Source organism: Bos javanicus, chromosome 8, assembly GCF_032452875.1.
Source record: "Bos javanicus breed banteng chromosome 8, ARS-OSU_banteng_1.0, whole genome shotgun sequence".
NCBI lineage: Eukaryota > Metazoa > Chordata > Mammalia > Artiodactyla > Bovidae > Bos > Bos javanicus.
This window is the reverse complement of record NC_083875.1, coordinates 71133788-71152332: the sequence shown is the minus strand read 5'-3', so window position 1 is coordinate 71152332 and position 18545 is coordinate 71133788. Positions and strand designations below refer to the sequence as shown.

The 18545-nt window shown below is 51.3% G+C and overlaps 1 protein-coding gene across 1 annotated transcript in view; it reads left to right on the top strand.

The window, feature by feature from the left end:
• LOXL2 (lysyl oxidase like 2) overlaps window positions 1–18545 on the top strand; it is a 112903-nt gene that overhangs the window by 51452 nt on the left and 42906 nt on the right. The window contains exons 4-5 of the mRNA XM_061425848.1: window positions 7632–7843; window positions 13502–13724. Coding sequence (XP_061281832.1) covers window positions 7632–7843; window positions 13502–13724 — 435 coding nt within the window. The remainder of the gene's footprint in view (window positions 1–7631; window positions 7844–13501; window positions 13725–18545) is intronic.

Sequence of the window (18545 nt, the reverse complement as noted above, 5' to 3'; positions counted from 1 at the left end):
GGTTTCTCTTGGTGAAGAGCACAGGCTCTAGGGGCTTGGGCTTCACTAATTGAGGCCCTCGAGCTCAGGTTCAGCACTCGTGGCACAGGGGCTTAGTGGCCCCATGGCATGTGAGGTCTTCCTGGACCAGGAATTGAACTGGTGTCCCTAGAGTCTTAACCACTGGACCACCAGGGAAGTCCTGTACTCCAGCTTTGAACAGTGTGGATGGGATGGTAAATTGTGCAGCTGTTTCAAAAGGGAGAGGTTCGTGGGAAGAGATTTGTGGGCGGGATTCTCTATGGAAGAAGTAGAGGCTTGAGCTGGGCTGGAGAAAGCCTCTCTCTGCCCTGGTTGGGAAGGTCTTTTCTGTAGGGTGGGGCTTCTGATATGACTAGGGTAAAGGCTGGTGACAAGGGGACCAGGTGGCCCATTAGAGTTAGCCCGCCAGAGGGTTCAGTGACAATGACTGCCCCCGCCCCATCTCCATGCGGCTGTTGCTAAGGCAGCTGGAGGCTGTCTGCTCATTCATTCATTCAGTACATTTTAATTGAGCACCAGATTCTATGCTGGGTACTGGCAATCACTACTGATATTCAAGGACAGTCTCACCATCCTGAAGTTTGCTGTCCAGTAGTGGAGAAAGGGGCTTCCCTGGTGGCTCAAATGGTAAAGAATCCGCCTGCAATGCAGAAGACCAGGCTTCCATCCCTGGGTTAGGAAGATCCTCTGGAGAAGGGAATAGCTACCCACTCCAGTATTCTTGCCTGGAGAATCCCATGGACAGAGGAGCCTGGTGGGCTACAGTCCATGGGGTCACAAAGAGTCAGACACAACTGAGCAACTAACACATACACACAGTGAAGTCATTCCTTTGCCACCATGGTGATGGTTGCTAGGATAAGAGGCATCAGGTACCCACCCTGGGAGCGTGCTAGGCGGTTTGGCCAGGTCCACAGACTTACTTGATCTGTGGCCTCAGCACTCCCGCGGCTTAGAGGGACCAATTGCAGGCATAGGTGTCGTGCCAGCTTCCTGCGGTCAGCAGCCCTTGCCTGGTCTCCAAGGAAGCAGCCTCTGTTACCTGCTCCACTGCTTTCAGGTTGGAAAATGAAACAGAGCATTTGATTCTCCAGCAGCGTTGCAAAGCTCTTGATTTATAGGAGAAGGGCCTAGACGGCCAGCTTTCTCCTCTGGTGGTTCGGCATGACCTCAGCTCTGGTGCCACTCCCATCCTGACCCCCTCCACCCAGGCAGGTCTCCATCACACAGAGCTGAGCAACAGAAATCACCACACTGCCTTCCCTCTTCCCTTTCATCCATCTGGCCCAATTGGAATCACTGGCTTGAGAATGTTCCCAGGAACTTCCTAGGCTGTGAATTTCAGATTTGATCATCAAAAGGGGATAATTACAGTGTAGCCAGCCTCTTCCAGTACAACATGTTTCATGCTGTTTACAGATGTTACCCATTTGGATAAACTGAACACGTGCTGATGGTCAGATCAGCTTTTAATTCCATTCAATAACTATTTACTAGCCTCAGATTTCTAGGGGGAAGAGGGGAGGGTGTTAAATAGCTCGGATGGCAAGAGATCGCATGGATAAAAGTGCAGCTATCTCCTTGTCCATCAGTAAGTCACACAAGAAGTGCTTATGCTGTGAAGAGATGCAGGCCTCGATGTTTGTTTTGCATTAAGCAAAAAATAAAGAAAGTCTTTATTACACTTCTGGCTTGAGAACTCAGCATTTTTAGTTAAGCTGAATTCCTGTAGTTGGATTTTTTTAAATGATTATTATTAGTAGTTTATTACAAAAATATGTGAGGACCCACTATGTGCTGTGTCTGGTGCTAGTTGCCATGGGGAATACAGGAATGAATGAAAAACAGGTCTGTCCTTGAGCGACTCACAGTCTGATGAGGTGGCAAAACTTGTGGAAAGATCAGTACTACAAGATTGTCAATATAAGCCAAAGATAAACTGAGGGACTCAGAAAGCAAATGCTAGAGAAGAAAGAAGTCAGATCTGTGTGGATGAGGTATGTGAGGGAGGAGGGGCTTCATGGAAGAGAGGATACTATCTTTCCCCCTCTGCCATGAGTAACAGCAAGAGACTTGCTGATCTGGTTGACTAATGTCAACCTCACACAGTTCCTGGGACTGGTATCCTTCAGCTGGTGTTCTTCAAATGATTGAATGAGTGAGATTATTTCTAAGGGTCAGGAGGATGCTCATTGGTAGAGAGAAAGCAAAAAAGGATTGCAGGAAGCAGCTTGATGCTGGCATTAAAAGAGGGATGCTGGCCTGGCAACAAGGGATGCTCAAGGCTGGAGAAAGGACAGGGAGGGGATGAGGTGGGTCTGATCAGGAAGGCTCTTGACCTGGAGTATAAGACCTCGGGGAGCCACAGGAAGATTTTGAGCCAAACACATGAGTGCACAGTGCTCAGCTGGATGGATATGCCAGCCACGTTTGACGAGGACTGGCTCAGTCATTCATCTGCCCCAAAGAAACAGAATTGTGATGCTCTCTTACTTCCACAATTCTCACTGCACACCTGCCTGGACAATAGAAATGGGAAGGAGATGGAAGGGTAGGAAAAGCATGGCTGGGGCAGAACGAGCCACAAGAGCAAAGAAGAGAGAGGGAGCAAGAGGCTTGCAGGCTGCAAACTGGGAGGGCGTTGCCTCACTCAGTGAAAAGAGGGAAGACCAAGGGCATCCTGGGTGTGTTTGGTGTGAGGTGCTGATGAAGTTGCCAAGGTGGCACCTGGGAAAATGGATCTCTATCTGGAAGCCCATTTTTTAACAATAGCTGAATAGGGCTTCCCTGGTGGCTCAGTGGTAAAGATCTGCCTGCCAGTGCAGGAGACACAGGTTTGATCCCCGGTCTGGGAAGATCCCACATGCCGCAGAGCAACTAAGCCCATTCACCCCAAGTATTGAGCCTGTGCTCTAGAGCCCAGGAGCCACAACTACTGAGCCCACCTGCTGCAATTACTGAAGCCCCACTCTCTAGAGCCCAAGCTCCTTAACAAGAGAAGCCACTGCAGTGAGAAGCCCGGACACCCTAACTACAGAGTAGCTCCACTCATGGCAACTAGAGAAACGCCCATGCAGCAGTGAAAACCAGCACAGCCAAAAATTAAATAAATAATTTAGAAAATAGCTGAATAAATAAAGGCCTTTAAGAGCAAGATGCCTGTTAGCTGTAGAGGAAAGGGGCTTACTAAGTGAGCAGCAGTCATGCAGAATGAACCAGTCGTCTGTCCTGGTGGGATGATGGTGGACCACTACCTCTCCATCCTCCCACCTGACACCACTCCACGGATGACTTCTCAGGTGGGAAGGCTTGGTCTGATACATTAAGTAATTAATTGCATAATTAAATGACAACTTCTAGAGGGAGGGAGGGGAAGAATTGGACTAAGATCTGGCTCTTGGAAACATGCCCTCCACAGGAGGCGATGAGCTGAGTGCCGACTTTCAGCAGTGAGGTGCGTCCTTAGAGGGTTGCTTGCCTTGCCTCCCCCTGAATCTTTCCCTGATGCAATCCCCACCTAGACTTTCAAAACTGGTGATTTTTCCTCCTTGGCAATAGCCCCAGACTGTCACACTGTGGAATCTGCAAGTCATTCACAGATGCTGCAAATGTGAAATGTCATTCAAGCACAAGACTGGGAGACCAGCCCTGGTGATCATTCACCAGCCCTTCTTTCCACCACCCGACTAGGTACAGCAGGGCAGGTTATGGCCTCAGGGCACCCTGATTTTCCCCTTTGGAAGCCAGTGATAGTCACTCCCAGGGCTCAGACCCTCCCTGGAGATGTGCTGAGTTTTGAGTAGGACAAGTCCAGAAAGTTCTGTGAATTCCTTGGAGGGAAGCCTTTTGGAGAGTTTGGTGAACTCCTGTCTCTGGCCTGAGGGCTAGCCTTCAGACTTTCAAGTTTTAAAAGGGGCCAGGTATATAGACGGCCTCTGGGCTCTTGGGCTAAATGTGAAACATGCAAGTCTAAAGAGACTTCTGTTAGAAAAGAAAAATGTGTATAGGTTTTAGTGTTTCAAATCTTCACTGCTCTTTTGAAGTTGAACTTCTGGGGGGAAAAAATTCTACTGCTTGCGGTTATGGAAAGGATTCCAAGGCTGTGAGATCAGGAGGGCCGTTGTGTGTGTACGTGTGTTTTCCTACACAGAACTCTCTGAACAGCCCCCTTGAGCTCGTTAGCCAGCAGCGAGCCCTGACTGCATGCCGCTGAGGGTTTCCCTGCTGCCCCGTGGCCTGAGTCCAAGGGCAGCTGGGAGGCAGCCCTCGCATCTCACGTACGCTCCGGCCTGACTCATAGCTTCTCTGGGCGGGGCGCAGGGTGGACTTCAAATGTGGGCTTTTATTGGGCGGACCCCCAAAGGATGCCTCAGAAGGCTGAGTCCCAGGCCCAGCTGTGTCCTCTCAGTAGCCGGCAAGGGATGGGATGAAGTCAGAAGGGTGAAGACCCAGAGGCCCATTGTGGTGAGCCTGGGGCATGGACTTGGAGTCAGAACTCGGTTTTCACCCTTGTTTATCTACTTACTGGCTGTGTGAACTTGGAGAAGATGCCGAACCTCGCCAAGTTTCCTCGCTTTTCGCCTGTAGTCAGGGTGTACCATTAGCCTCTCACTGGTTGTTATGGGAACTGAGGCAGGGGATGGACGCAAAGTTCTGAGTGCAGAGCCTGACGCGTAATGAATTGGCTGGCATTTGATGAATGAGGGCCCACGTAATCGTTATGATTTGGAGAAGAACCAGGGCCCCAGGGTTGGGCAATAGGGAGGAGGCTGGCAGGGTCCTTGGAGGGAGAGACTGTATTTTATGGGATGAATGAATGACTGACTGAGGTGGATTTGAGCCCAAGATGGTGGGAAGGAATTAGTTCTGTGGAAAGAGAAGAGGAGAAGGAACTTGCCTGACTGCTCTCCCAGGGCTTTGCAAGGAAACCCTCTGCATCTTCCTCTACCGCACGCACAGACACACACTCCATGCAACCCACAGACATGTGCACATCTGCCTGCACACGGACAGACAGGAACAGCGAGCTCCCCGAGAGACGCATACGTGGGCGCACAAACACGTGCAGAGACACACACCCAGAGAGACGTATTCGTGACTCCAGACATACACACTAGTGCCCACACACACACATGCAGTGAGTCAGTGGGAACACAAGAACAGTGACGTCAGTTCTAGCACTTTCTCTCCTCTGAGCTTCATTTCCTGCATCTGGGACCCTATCTAGCTTGCCCACCAGTCATTATTCTGCTGAGGGGACACTGCCCTGCCTTAAGACAAGGGTCTGTTGAGCTCCCCTACCCTGGCCTTCCTCCCTCTGGGTTCACACTCTGTATCTTAGCTGAGCTGATGCTCCATGGGCTGAGATGGGGGAAAGGGGCGGGGGGGTGGGGGGGGAGGCTGGGGAGGGGAGGAGGGGGAGGATCTGTGAATTTGATCAAGTCTGCCCAGCCTGCCTGCCCCGTGCAGCTCTCAGGGCCAGTGCCACAGTGGGTAACTTTCCTTCTGGGCATCACACATTCCTTACACTCTGGAATTCCAGCCTGGCCTCCCGACGTGGTAAGTCGGAGGAGGGGGCTGGCCCATGAGCCGGTCTAGACCTCCAGCCTGTTCTTGCTCACTTCTGTCCATGTGTCTTGGTGGCGCGAGCCCTGTGGCCTGACAGGGAGCTGTAATGGATCCAAGGATCCAGGCTGGCAAACATAATCCTGCCACTGGCGGCTTTCCTTCCGCTCTGCATGGAAAGGAACCAGGGCTAGATGCCACCCTCCCCCCCACCACCCCAGCCAACATACTTTCCACCATCTCGCCGGACTGGGGAAATGGGGCCTGGCTTTGCACCCTGAAGCCAGTGGCAAGGAGACCTGAATCCCTGGGCACCCAAATAATGGTTCTGTTCAAACTCCCAGTTCATTTGCATCCTGGCTGGACGGGGGTGTGGGCACCCAGGTCGTTGGGTTCCTCTCTGCCAGTGCCCCTGCCCAGTCCCAACTGGCATGGTTCAGAGCATCACACAGCAAATCTCAGGTGCTCTCTGCCTCTCTGTGGTCCTGGGAGATCACTGGAGTCACCCAGTATTCTTATCTGGAAAATGGAGATGACACTATCTATAAAGACCTCTACTGTTTCAGGATTAAGTGAGAAAATGCCCAGAAAGTAGTGGTACTTGTTATTGTCCTATTATTGTTGTTGTTGTTCAGTCGCTCAGTCGTGCCTGACTTTTTTCGACCCCATAGGCTGCAGCATGCCAGGCTTCCCTGTCCTTCACTGTCTCCTGGATCTTGTTCAAACTCATGTTCATTGAGTCAATGATAACCATCCAACCATCTCATCCTCTATTGTCCCCTTCTTCTCCACCTTCAATCTTTCCCAGCATCATCCTAGCTGGCTATAGATTTGGGGCTGAGGTATAAGTGTGGTCAGCCAAGGGACAAGGTTAGTTGTGGTTTTAGAAGGAGTCTTCTGGGGGCTGGCCCTGTGCCAGATGGATGGAGGAGAGCAGGGAGGCAGGGACTCAGTTGGCGAGCCTTGTGAGAGCTGGTGGTGGCCCCATTGGGCAGGGGCAGAAAGAAGACGGGCTGGAAGTGAGAGATTCTGGAGCGTCCTTAGTGTTTGGGGCAGATTTGTGAGAACCTTGGAAAAACATAAAAGATAGCATCCTGGAAAATTCCAGGTAGGCCTTTGTTCCTCCATCCAGCTTGGCCTCTTGAGGGCCCCTGTCTGACCAAATCCCTGAGGGCTCAGGTATGGGCTAGGGACAGGGACAGAGCAGCCCAGTGTCAGGCGATGGGAGAGGAGCCCACCTTCAACCCCCAGCCTTCTCCACATCCTCCTAGCAGGCTCCTGCCTTTTCGCTCACTGCCACAGAAATGGGGAGAGGAGAGTGGTGAACAGGGGCTTTCAAGACAAGGGCCTCAGGATATTCAGAATCTTTCCTTTCCTTTCCTTGGCATAGTTGCATGACTGTGTGCATCCCTACCTCCTGGGCCCCAGGCTTGCCCCCTCCTACTTGGCTGGCCTGGGTCCAGGCACGCACCTCCTTCCCTCCCCCTTCTCTCCAAACCCTCCCCTTTCTCTTCTGGCTTTTCACCCTAAAGACTGCTGACACGAGGGGAGTACACATGGCAGTGTGCAACGTGGCCCCACCAGCTCAGGGTATCTGGGGCTCATCTGCCCAAAATTTCAGTTTTACAGGCAGATTGCTGGGAAGGCACACACTCACTCCCAGGCCTGCACGCAGATGCTTTGGAGTAAAATACAAGCGTCTGAATGATTTTGCCTCTAGAATACAGCATTCAAGGAACATGATTCTCTCCTCTGCTCTTTGAGACCCCTGCATGAGGAGGCTGCTGCCCTCTGGTGTTTTTGATAGGACAGAGGAGGAGCGCTGGGGTCCCCTAAGTCTCTGATTGGCTGGGTCACCCTGCTCCTTCTTTTCTGGTTCCTGCAGCCCCACTGCATGTGCTGTGTGCTCTTGGGGAGCACTCACAGCCCCCCAAGAGCCCGAGGGGAGAGGCGGGCAGACTCTCAGGATAAGCCCAGTCTGCCATCACCTCCCCAGGGCCAGACCAGGAAGGTCACCCATCTCCTTCCACCCCCTCCCCTCCCAGAACATGAACATCCAAGTAGAGGACATCCGGATCCGAGCCATCCTCTCCGCCTTCCGCAAGCGTACCCCGGTGACAGAGGGCTACGTGGAGGTAAAGGAGGGCAAGACGTGGAAGCAGATCTGTGACAAGCACTGGACGGCTAAGAACTCCCGTGTGGTCTGCGGCATGTTCGGCTTCCCTGGGGAGAAGACCTACAACACCAAAGTGTACAAGTAAGGAGTCTGGGCAGGGACTCTGAGTGGCGGGACTCTGGCCCCACCTTGTCCTAAGTCAGCTCTGCAGTAGCTTGGTATGCATGTGTGCATGCTCAGTAGACTCTTTGCGACCCTACAGGCTGTAGCTCGCCAGGCTTCTCTGTCCATGGAATTCTCCAGGCAAGAATACTGGAGTGGGTTGCCATGCCCTCCTCCAGAGGATCTTCCTGACCCAGGGATCAAACCTGTGTCTCCCACCTGGCAAGCAGATTCTTTACCACTGAGCCACCAGAGAAGCCTGCATTGACCTCGTATCGAATATTCACCCATATATATGCAATCTAGAAATATAGTGCTGATGAACCCTATCTGTGGTGCAGCAGTGGAGATGCAGACATAGAATGCAGCGGACGGGGCCACCTCTGTCCTCTGCCCCCTTGAAGTGGTTATTATGAGAAATCTGCAACTGTTAGGAAAATGAGAAACAGATCTAGTGGATTCAGTTACACTCATCCCGAGTAAATCTTGCGATGCTGTTATGGTTTCCAAAGTTAATATCTCCCCAGGCAGGGAAAGGGTAGATGACAAGGAGACTCAGAGTAATTTGCCCGGAGGGGTGTCCGGTGAAGGGTTTTCCGTCCCTGACAGGCTGGTCTATTGACTGGTCATGGGGTCTTCTTATCTCTTCTAATAAGGATAATAATCTGCTTTACTGAGCACTGACTACATGCCAGGTGGCTCTGTTCCTAGTCTCTTAAGTGTTAGTCGCTCAGTTGTGTCTGACTCTTTGTGACCCAATGGCAACAGTACTGGAGTGGGTAGCTGTTCCTTTCTCTAGGGGATCTTCTTGACTCAGGGATTGAACCTGGGTCTTCTGCATTGCAGGTGGATTCTTTACAATCTGAGCCACCAAGGAAGCCCTCTTAGCCACTTAAGCTTCACAATTCTAGGAAGGGGTTTATGTTACAGCTAAAGGAATGAAGTCAGAGAGAGGTGATAAAACTAGGAAGTGGCAGATTCAGGATCCAAACCCGGGTCTCCAGCAGCAGGGTCCATCCTCCTCAAGAGTGCAGACTTACTACCTCTTCCCTTTCAAGCCAAGGAGAGAGGTGGCTTCCAGCCAGGAAACAGGGGTCCCTGCTCCAACTCTTCCTCCCGATCCCTGGGGTCAGTGCAGGCTTCTTTCCTTCCTGGGCTCAGCCTGGTTCCTTTGGTCAAAGCCTCTGGTCCACCATAAGGGTGAGTGCTGGCAGCTGAGCTGCCTGGTGGTGATTCCTGCCTCCAGCCACCCAGACATGGCCCAGATCTTCCTGTTTGCACAGGGTGGGATGGGAGCAGGCAGGGTGGTCCCATTCTCTAAATAGTTTACAGAATTCCCGTCAGCTGGCTGGCTCCTTCCCTGGAGACACCTTCTCAGCCTTTCCTTCCAATTGAAGCCAAGAAAAGTAGATCCCTTCCCCTGACAGGCTTCCTACCTGCTGGCCCCACCAGAGTCCCCAGCCTGGCACAGGTCTTCGCCCAGTCCTGGGAGTGGGAAGGCTGCCATCAGTCCTGCTCCACAGCAGGATGGGGTGCCCGAGGCCAGGCAACACATGGGTGGCTTGTTCAGAGGGCTTCTGAAAACCTCCTCCTCAACTGCGGGTGAACCAGAGTCATCTTCTGGCTTTTGAAGGGGGATCGGGATCTCTGACCTCAGGTCCGTTTTGGCAGCTGGGCTCCAGATGATCCTCTCATGGACTGGGAAGTGGTACATGTACCTGGAAATCGATCAAACTGAAGCCACAGGGCCCCATCTCCCAGACCAGAAATATTGTGTAGTCCTTTTCTTTTTCTTAAAGCAAGATCCCATTATTGGTATTGATTTATTGATACAAGATTACTGAACAGAGATTGCATCTCATGTTGCATATTGGGAGTTAGGACTCTAAAGCTTTGGTGAGTTGGCTGAAACAGGGACCAAAAGGAGGCCCACGAGACCAAATTAGAAATGCTGGATCCCCTTGGTTTCATGTAGAGAAAGGGGTTCAGATGCTTGGGGAGACTAGAATGTTGCCATGGATTTGTCTAAGATCCTGGGAGGGTCCAAAAGGCAGATGTTTCACCATGACAGAGAGGAATAAATTTGTAAGGGGAGCCCTGACTCCCTCTCTGGTTCTTTTATTTATTTATCTTAATAGTTATTTATTTATTTGTCTGCATTGGTCTTGGCTATGGCACGCAAGATCTTTCATTACGGTGCACAAGCTCTCTACTTGTGGCACACGCTCTCCAGTACTTGAAGGCTCAGTTGCTCCACCGCTTGTGGGGTCTTAGGTTCCCTGACCAGGGATTGAACCATGTCCCCTGCATTGCAAGGAGGATTCTTAACCACTGGACCTCCAAGGAATCCCCCCCTCCCTGGTTCGTTCTTAAGTGCTCCCTGAGGGCCCTTCTCTGTAAGCCAGACCTCGGGGTGGGGGCTGCAGTCACTGCAGGTCAGGAAACCTAAATGCAGTGGGGGTAATTAGATCCCAGGTGGCAGGGACCAGGTGACAGCACCCAAGGCCAAAGGCAAGATGGGCGTGGCTACTGAGTGGCCAGCAAAGTCAAAGCAGCAATCAGAATAGACTGGCCCTTGCAGACTTGTGGGGTTGACCAGTTGATCTAGCTGGCTGTCTCATAGTGTTCCCAGAAGTGAAATAGGAAGCTTCTCTGATTCTTATTCAATCTGTAAAAGCAGAAAAGCTCTAGGTTAAGACAACAAAAATCTGATCTGAATCATAAAAACAGATCCAGCCCCTCCATGTCCAGACTTGAGAAAGTTTACAGACCTATAAGTCCTTGAATGAAGAGGAGGCCAGATCTCCTTGAAGAAAGACTGTGGCACACTGTGGCACACTGCCAGAAGTGTACACTCTTAGTCATTTACCCAAAGGGACCTATGATCTTTTACCAAGCATTGTACACTGGAGAAAAGGAAATGATCAGAACTTTCAGGAACCACTGGACACAGGCTCTGAAAGGACCCTAATTCCAGGGACCCAAACATCCTTGTGGCCCACAGTCAGTATGGACATCAGTTGATCAGTGGAGTTTTGGCTCAGGTCCATATCACAGTGGTCTCAGTGGGTCCCGGAACCCACACTGTGGTTATTTCCCTAGTTCCAGAATGCATAATTGAAGTAGACAGTCTCACAGAGCTGGCAGAATCCCTACCAAGTCTGGTTTGCTCCTTGGCTGGAGAGCAAGGAGGACTTCTCATTTTCAGTTGAATCAGTTCAGCTCAGTGTTACCCAGCCATCAGCCTAGATACCTCTTTCTCAAGCGTGCTTCCCACTTGTCCGGTGGCTGTCCTGTAACTCCAGTCACCCACCATCAGGCCTAGAGTGGGTTGTCCATGTGTACATGTGCACGCTAAGCCACTTGAGTCGTGTCTGACTCCTTGCAACCTTATGAACTGCAGCCCACCAGGCTCCTCTGTCCATGGGATTCTCCAGGCAAGAATACTGGAGTGGGTTGCCATGCTCTTCTCCAGGGGATCTTCCCAACCCAGGGACAGAACCCACGTCTCTAATGTCTCCTGCATTGGCAGGCAGGTTCTTTACCACTAGAGCCCCGTAGGAAGCCCATACATCCTCCCCAGTGCCTCCTATCTGCATCCCCATGTCTGGGTCCCGGGGTGGGGGAGGGGTAGCCTGTGAGAGTGACTCATGGGGGCGGGGTGGACTGCCCTGGTGGAGGCCTGTGGAGGATTGCATTCCTGTGATCTGACGTCAGAGGACAGAGGGGCTCTCTGGGGAAGGAAGAGCAGCTCTGTCTGCTGAGGGAGCCTCACTCTGTGTTGAGAGCTCAGTACATCTGTTCCTGGCAGAGCCTGGTGGTCACTAAAAACTGGGAGCTAGATGTTCCGATCCAGTGAGACCTGACCACTCCCTGTGCGCCTGACATCCCCTGGGAGTGTTTGCTCGCCTAACTGTGGGAGTGTCGTAACAAGCTATAACATCCTACCCGCCACCTCAAGTGTGTTCTGTCCCATGTGTGAGTGTCATGGGAATCAAACTGGAGGCTGTGTTTCCAAGTGCAGGGGGCTTCCAGGGAGTGGAGAGGGCCAATGGCTCTTGGAATTCTTTTTTACTTCTTATTTATTTATTTATTTTGGCTACACTGAGTCTTCATTGCTTTGCACAGGCTTTCTCTAGTTGCGGCGAGTGGGGGCTACTCTTTGTTGTGGTGTGAAAGTTTCTTATTGCAGTGGCTTCTCTTGTTGTAAAGTACAGGCTGTAGGGTGTGTGGGCTGTAGTTGCAGCTCCCAGGCTCTAGAGCACAGGCTCAGTAGTTATGGTGTGTGGGCTTAGGTGCTCCGTAACATGTAGAATCCTCCCGGACCAGGGATCGAACTTGTGTCCCCTGCACTGGCAGGTGGACTCCCATCGACTGTGCTGCCAGGGAAGCCCTGGGTCTTGGGATTATTAACAGTCCTCCTGTGTAGTTCTGTGCTCTGGCTGTAGCTATGTTGAGCACAAACCCTGAGCTTTCCAAGACAGTCCTTTTTCTTTCAAGGATTCTGTGTCATTGCACGCACAGAATAGCATTACTACCAGTCGCAGTTATTGGTAAGGAGAGATATCAGTGGCGTCTGTCGGGTTTACCTTTCCTCTCTGTTCACATCCCATTCACTCTGAGGCAAAGCAGAAACTTCCAGGCCTGCTAGACCAATAGGGACAGGACTCCGCTTCTGTTCATCTGGGGCCAACCTGCCCTTGGCAGCCCCTCCTCTGGGCAGTTTGGCAGCAGTGCGTCTCACTGGATTCTGCCAATCACCGATGAGTACACAGACTTCAAAGACCCAGGGCAAGAGAGAGGGAAGGGTAGCTTCCCCACTTCACTGCTTTGGCAGCCACAAGTTTGTTTCCTGTGTCTGTTGAGTCTGTTTCTGTTTTGTATATATTTTGTAATATTTGTTTTAAACTCCACACATAAGTGCTGTCCTATGATATTTGTTTTTTCCTGTCTGACTTACTTCACTTAGTATAATCATCTCGAGGTCCATCATGTTGCTGCAAATGGCATTATTTCATTCTTTTTTGGCTGAGGGATATCACATTGTATTTGTCTCTCCAAGATCCCTTTTTACACTTTGCATGTATAGGCATTAGTATCATATGTCACTACCCTGAGTTAGAGGCTTCCCAGGTGGCACTGTTGGTAGAGAACCTGCCTGCCAACGCAGGAGATGTAAGAGACTTGGGTTCAGTCCCTGGGTTGGGAAGATCCCCTGGAGGAGGGCATGGCAACTCACTACAGAGTTCTTTCCTGGAGAATCCTATGGACAGACAAGCCTGGTGGGCCATGGTCCATAGGGTCACAAAGAGTCAGACATGACTGAAGCGACTTCGCATGCACACACACTGAGTTAGACCCTTGTCTGCTAGAATGTGAGCTCCCTGGAAGCAGGAAGCCATGACTGCCCTTCCAAGTCTGGCTCCCCATTGCCCAGCATGACCAGTGAGTGCTGGCAGACATGCCCTGCAGAGCCCTGTCTGGAGCAAGACTGAACTGCAGGAGCAGGGACCACGTCTATCTGGTTCCACTACCTTAGTGACCAGCCCCGGGCAGGGGTCAGTTGCCCAGCTGTGAAAGAAGGGAGGGGTGGGCACCGTGATGTCTTGGTCACCTGCCCTGTGTCGTCTTCCGCAGGATGTTTGCCGCCCGCAAGAAGCAGCGGTACTGGCCATACTCCATGGACTGCACAGGCACGGAGGCCCACATCTCCAGCTGCAAGTTAGGCCCTCAGGTGTCGCTGGACCCCGTCAAGAACGTCACCTGTGAGAATGGGCTTCCGGCTGTGGTGAGCTGTGTGCCCGGCCAGGTCTTCAGTCCTGATGGACCGTCAAGATTCCGGAAAGCCTATAAGCCAGAGGTGAGGATGGGGTGGCAGATTTGGTACCTGGAGGGGTGGGCTGGTCGTTAAAAGATCAGACAGGGAACCCCCTCTCCCCCTGCGAAGAGAACTGGCAGCAACTCGGACCACTTTTCTAGAGGGCAGGAAGATGCAGGATACTTGTCAGGGCCAGCCTCACTGATAGATGCTGCTGCTGGGGTGTGACAAGCAGCTGGGAGCCTGCCCCCAAACATTAGCACCCTTACTGTCCTTCTGGCACTGCTGCTCAACTCTGAGACTAGTGTCCACTCTGTGGCAGACAAACACCCGCGAGAGGGCTGTGCCTCACTACTGACCGTCACAGGTTCTGTGTGCTGTCTGTGGACCAGCACGAAGGGTCGGGGTGAGAACTAGGGGTTCCTGGGCGATTCCCTGAGAAATCAAGCATCCTAGAGCCCTTGGCAGGCTTTCCCGGTGGCTCAGATGGGAAAACAATTTGCCTGCAATGCAGGAGACATGAGTTAGAGCCGTAGGTCTGGAAGATCCCCTGGAGAAGGGAATAGCTACGCACTCCAGTATTCTTGCCTGGAGAATTCCATGGACAGAGGAGCCTGGCGGGTTACAGTCCATGGGGTCACAAAGAGTCAAACACGACTGAGGGACTAACACTTTCAGAGCCGTTGGAAATGTGATCCATCTCTCAAAAGCACAAGAAGTCAACTTCAATGGTTTTCAAACAGGTTTTACTTATTCTGCATCAGAAAGAATAACAAATTTTAAAAGCTTTCTCAGAGTTAGTACAGTAAGTCCCTACATATGGATGACTTTTGTTCCAAGAGTAAGTTAGAAATCCAGTTTGTACATAAGTCCAGCAAAATTAGCCTAGGTACCCAACTAACACAATCAGTTATGTATCGCTGCTTTTACATTCGCTTCCGGACATGCTAGGCTTGAAATAAAAATATGGTACTGCTATATTCTATGGGCTTCCCTGGTGGCTCAGTGATAAAGAATCCACCTGCCATTGCAGGAGACAAGGGTTCCATCCCTGGGTCAGGAAGATCCCCTGGAGAAGGAAATGGCAACCTACTCCAATATTCTTGCCTGGGAAATGCCATGGACAGAGGAGCCTGGTGGACTACAGTCTATGGGGTTGCAAAGAGTCAGACATGACTGAGTGACTAAACAGCTACTACTGTTTTGTATATAGTACTGTATAGGAAAGTACAGAAAAGCGCAACACTTGCAGAGGATGCAGCCATGTGACAATGGATGCTGGGCACTTGAACTATACGTAATTGGACGTACAAACACAAGTTCACACCTTTGACAGTTCACAACTTGAAGGTTCGTACATAGGGGACTTCCTGTAAATGGAAACATGTCATCAGCACATCTATGTTATCTGTGCCTGTTATCACACTGTATGTTTGTGAGTCAGTACCTGCATGTGGGGAGAATTGTATTGAAGAGATGTGGATGCACATCTGAATTATCATCCCCATCTCAGCTGACTGATGCCTTAGGACCGCTGAGCTGTCCCAGCCAAGGCAGGCTTGATGACTCCTCTGAAGAAGAAAAGTGAAAGAAAGTGAAAATGTTAGTCACTCAGTATTGTCTGACTCTTTGTGATCCCATGGACTGTAGCCCACCAGGCTCCTCTGTCTGTGGGAATTCTCCAGGCAAGAATACTGGAGTGGGTTGCCATGCCAACCCAGGGATCTTCCCAACCCAGGGATCAAACCCAGGTCTCCCGCATTGCAGGGGGATTCTTTACTACCATTTGAGCTACCCGGGAAGCTCCTCTGAAGAAGAGCAAGTGCACTATTCTCTCTTCCCTCAGAAATCACTAGTTGGCTCATCTTTTTCCCATTCTCCTTTTCGCACATATCCCTAAAGGTTCTCTGTGACATGCATGTTCTGGAAACTGCTAATCCAGGCCAGTGGGTGGGAACAGTAGCGAGATAGTGTGGGAAAGAGAGCTGATCATTTACTAAGGAATGACGCCCTGTGCCGGACGAAACTTGGGACTTGGTATTGCAGGGAGGATAGTAACAGCCCCTCCCCAAGCCGAGGCAGCCCCACTCTGCATCTGCTGTCCCCTCCCCCATTTCTCCCCCCATGCGTGCATTTGTGCTAAGTCACTTTAGTCGTGTCTGACTCTGTACCACCCTATGGACTATAGCCTGCCAGGCTCCTCTGTTCATGGGATTCTCCAGGCAGGAATACTAGAGTGGGTTGCCATACCCTCCTCCAGGGGATCTTCCTGACCCGAGGATCCAACCCACAGCTCTTGTGTCTCCTGCATTGGCAGGCAGGTTCTTTACCACTAGTGCCACCTGGGAAGCCCCCCACCCCATCTCCCTCTCCAATCTCTCCTCTCCATCAACATCTATCAACCTGCTCGTGGATGGGGAGTGATCTCTTATCTACTTATCCAGTAGAAACAGGAAACTGATGCAGAAACCAGATAAACAGCTTTGGGTGCTATATTTGGAAAGGCTGGGGTGGTGTATTTGGACAAAAGAATAAGCCTTAAATAAAAGGCATGAGGTGAATGCAGCAAGTCCAGGCATCGACCAGAGGGTGTGGGAACTCTTTGGGGTGTCTTCCAGACACTTCTGGCCAGCAGCCAGCCCTCCCCCACCCTCAGCCCTGCCCCACAGGGGCGTCCAAACTGCACGGACCTGACCACACATCTCACGTGTGCAGGCAGGCCACACAGGCACACCTGGACAGTGCCAGCCCCCACGGCCCTCGCTGCCCCCTCAGCCACATGATTTGATGGCCACATCCTTTCCACAGCCTCAGGCTGAGCCTCTGAGCTTGCCTCATGTGTCATCCAGAACACCAGGTCCTACTGTTTTGGAATTCCTCTTACTGTGTGGTTGAAAGTGGAGGAATCAAGTTATACCAAACCAATTAAAAAAAAAAAAAAGATCAAGCGAGGCTTACATCACATTTTCCCTTCTTTCTTTTCCTCCAGGGCCAGCTGACTCTGCCTGGCCACTGCTAGATGGGGTGAGGTTACTTGGAACTCTGCCTCCCACAAGCTTGAGTCACGGATGGTCCGCTCCATGGGAAGGGGACCCTGGAATCTGGCTAGGCAGCTTGGGAAGGGAAGTGGGGGAAGGGAAAGGTCATGATTCTACAGCCATCTGGCTGGATCCAGCAGTTGTATTTGTCGTGTTCTGCTAAAGCTAGAATAAAGATTCCTGAAGCCAGTGAGGGGTTTTGCAGCCCTTCCCTGTCCCTCTTTTCTTCTCCCTCTAGTGCCAGGGTCATTACCCAAGGTCAGTAAATTGGGGTGCAGACCTTGACTGGAAGATGGAGACAGAAGCTCTTGTTCTATGTCTTGGCTTTCAAGGTGACCAGTGGTGGTTTTCTTAGAGGTGGTGGTGGTTTTAGTTGCTAAGTCATGTCTGACACTTTCAACCCTGTAGACTGTAGCCCACAAGGCTCCTCTGTCCATGGGATTCTCCAAGCAAGAATACTGGAGGGGGTTACCATTCCCTTCTCCAGGGGATCTTCCCAACCCAAGGATTGAATCGCATCTCATGCATTGCAGTCTCCAGCATTGCAAGTAGATTCTTTACCGACTGAGCCATGAGGGAAGCTCAAGGTGACTGGTGTATGTTAATGTTTGAAAGACACAATCACCAACCAGGCCTGCCTCATTCAGGGGTGGGATGGAAGTGGGATGCCTCCATCAGTGAGTGGGATGGAGTCCAGGGCTGTGAACTGCAGAGGCCAAAGTAGAACAATGACTCTGGTCTGATCCCCACACGCAGAAGCACTGCACAGTTACCTCATACTCCCTCTGTATTGAATCAAATAGAATCAATAGTTCAGAGCCTCACAGCCTTCTGAGTTGCCCACCCCAACATGCGTGCATGCACACAAACACACACACACACACACACAGAAACTGATGCAAAGCAGGCTATGTGGGCAGATGGGAGTCAAATGACCCATCTCCTATCTTGTAAGGTATGATCCAGTGGGATTAAGATGCTTGGGAAGAGTGGGTCTTACTCCTGTGCAATTATAAATAAATCCCATAAGACTATTAAGGCTTCAAGGCCAATGGTGAGCAATTAGGGGCAATTAAACTATAACTGGGCTTCCCAGGTGGCATGGTGGTAAAGAATCCACCTGCTAATACAGGAGACACAGGAGATGGGGGTTCAATCCCTGATTTGGGAAGATCCCCTGGAGAAGGAAATGGCAACCCACTCCAGTATTCTTGCTGGGAAATCCCATGGACAGAGGAAACCGGCATGCTGCAGTCCATGGGGTCACAAAATAGTGGGAGATGATTTAGTGACTGAACAACAACAAACTATAACCACCTACTCTCTCTGAATGTCTGGTGGGGCTGTATCTCCTGAAGGGCTGTCCAGGTCTGGGCTTGGAGTAGAGTCAGGGGTGGCAGAAGCAGGAGTAGTGACCAGGCAGAAGTCCAGCTGCAGGACAGATGTTGGTCTTAACCAGTGGGAGGCTCCCCATCCCCTTGTCTGGGCAGAACTCCAAGTCTTGGCTGCCTTGGTGCTGCCTTGGTCAGGCCCCGCCCTCTCACCCTCTGTCTTCTTTCTCCTGCCTCTCATGGGTCTGCAGGGCAGGATTCTTGCAGTGTGATCACCTTAGTGCCCCAGAATCTCCCCTAGGGCTGGACAAGCACTCTGTTACACATCTGATAGAATTAGGATCCATTTGGAATCTGCAGACTTTGTGGGTAGGAGCGTCTTTTGATAGTGCTGAAGCTTCAGGTTCTGGAGTGAGGAAGTGGAGGGAAGTACTAGTGGTTAGGCCCTAGAACAGGTATGGAGTGGGATGAGGAGTTGATGAGAGTCCCTGAGG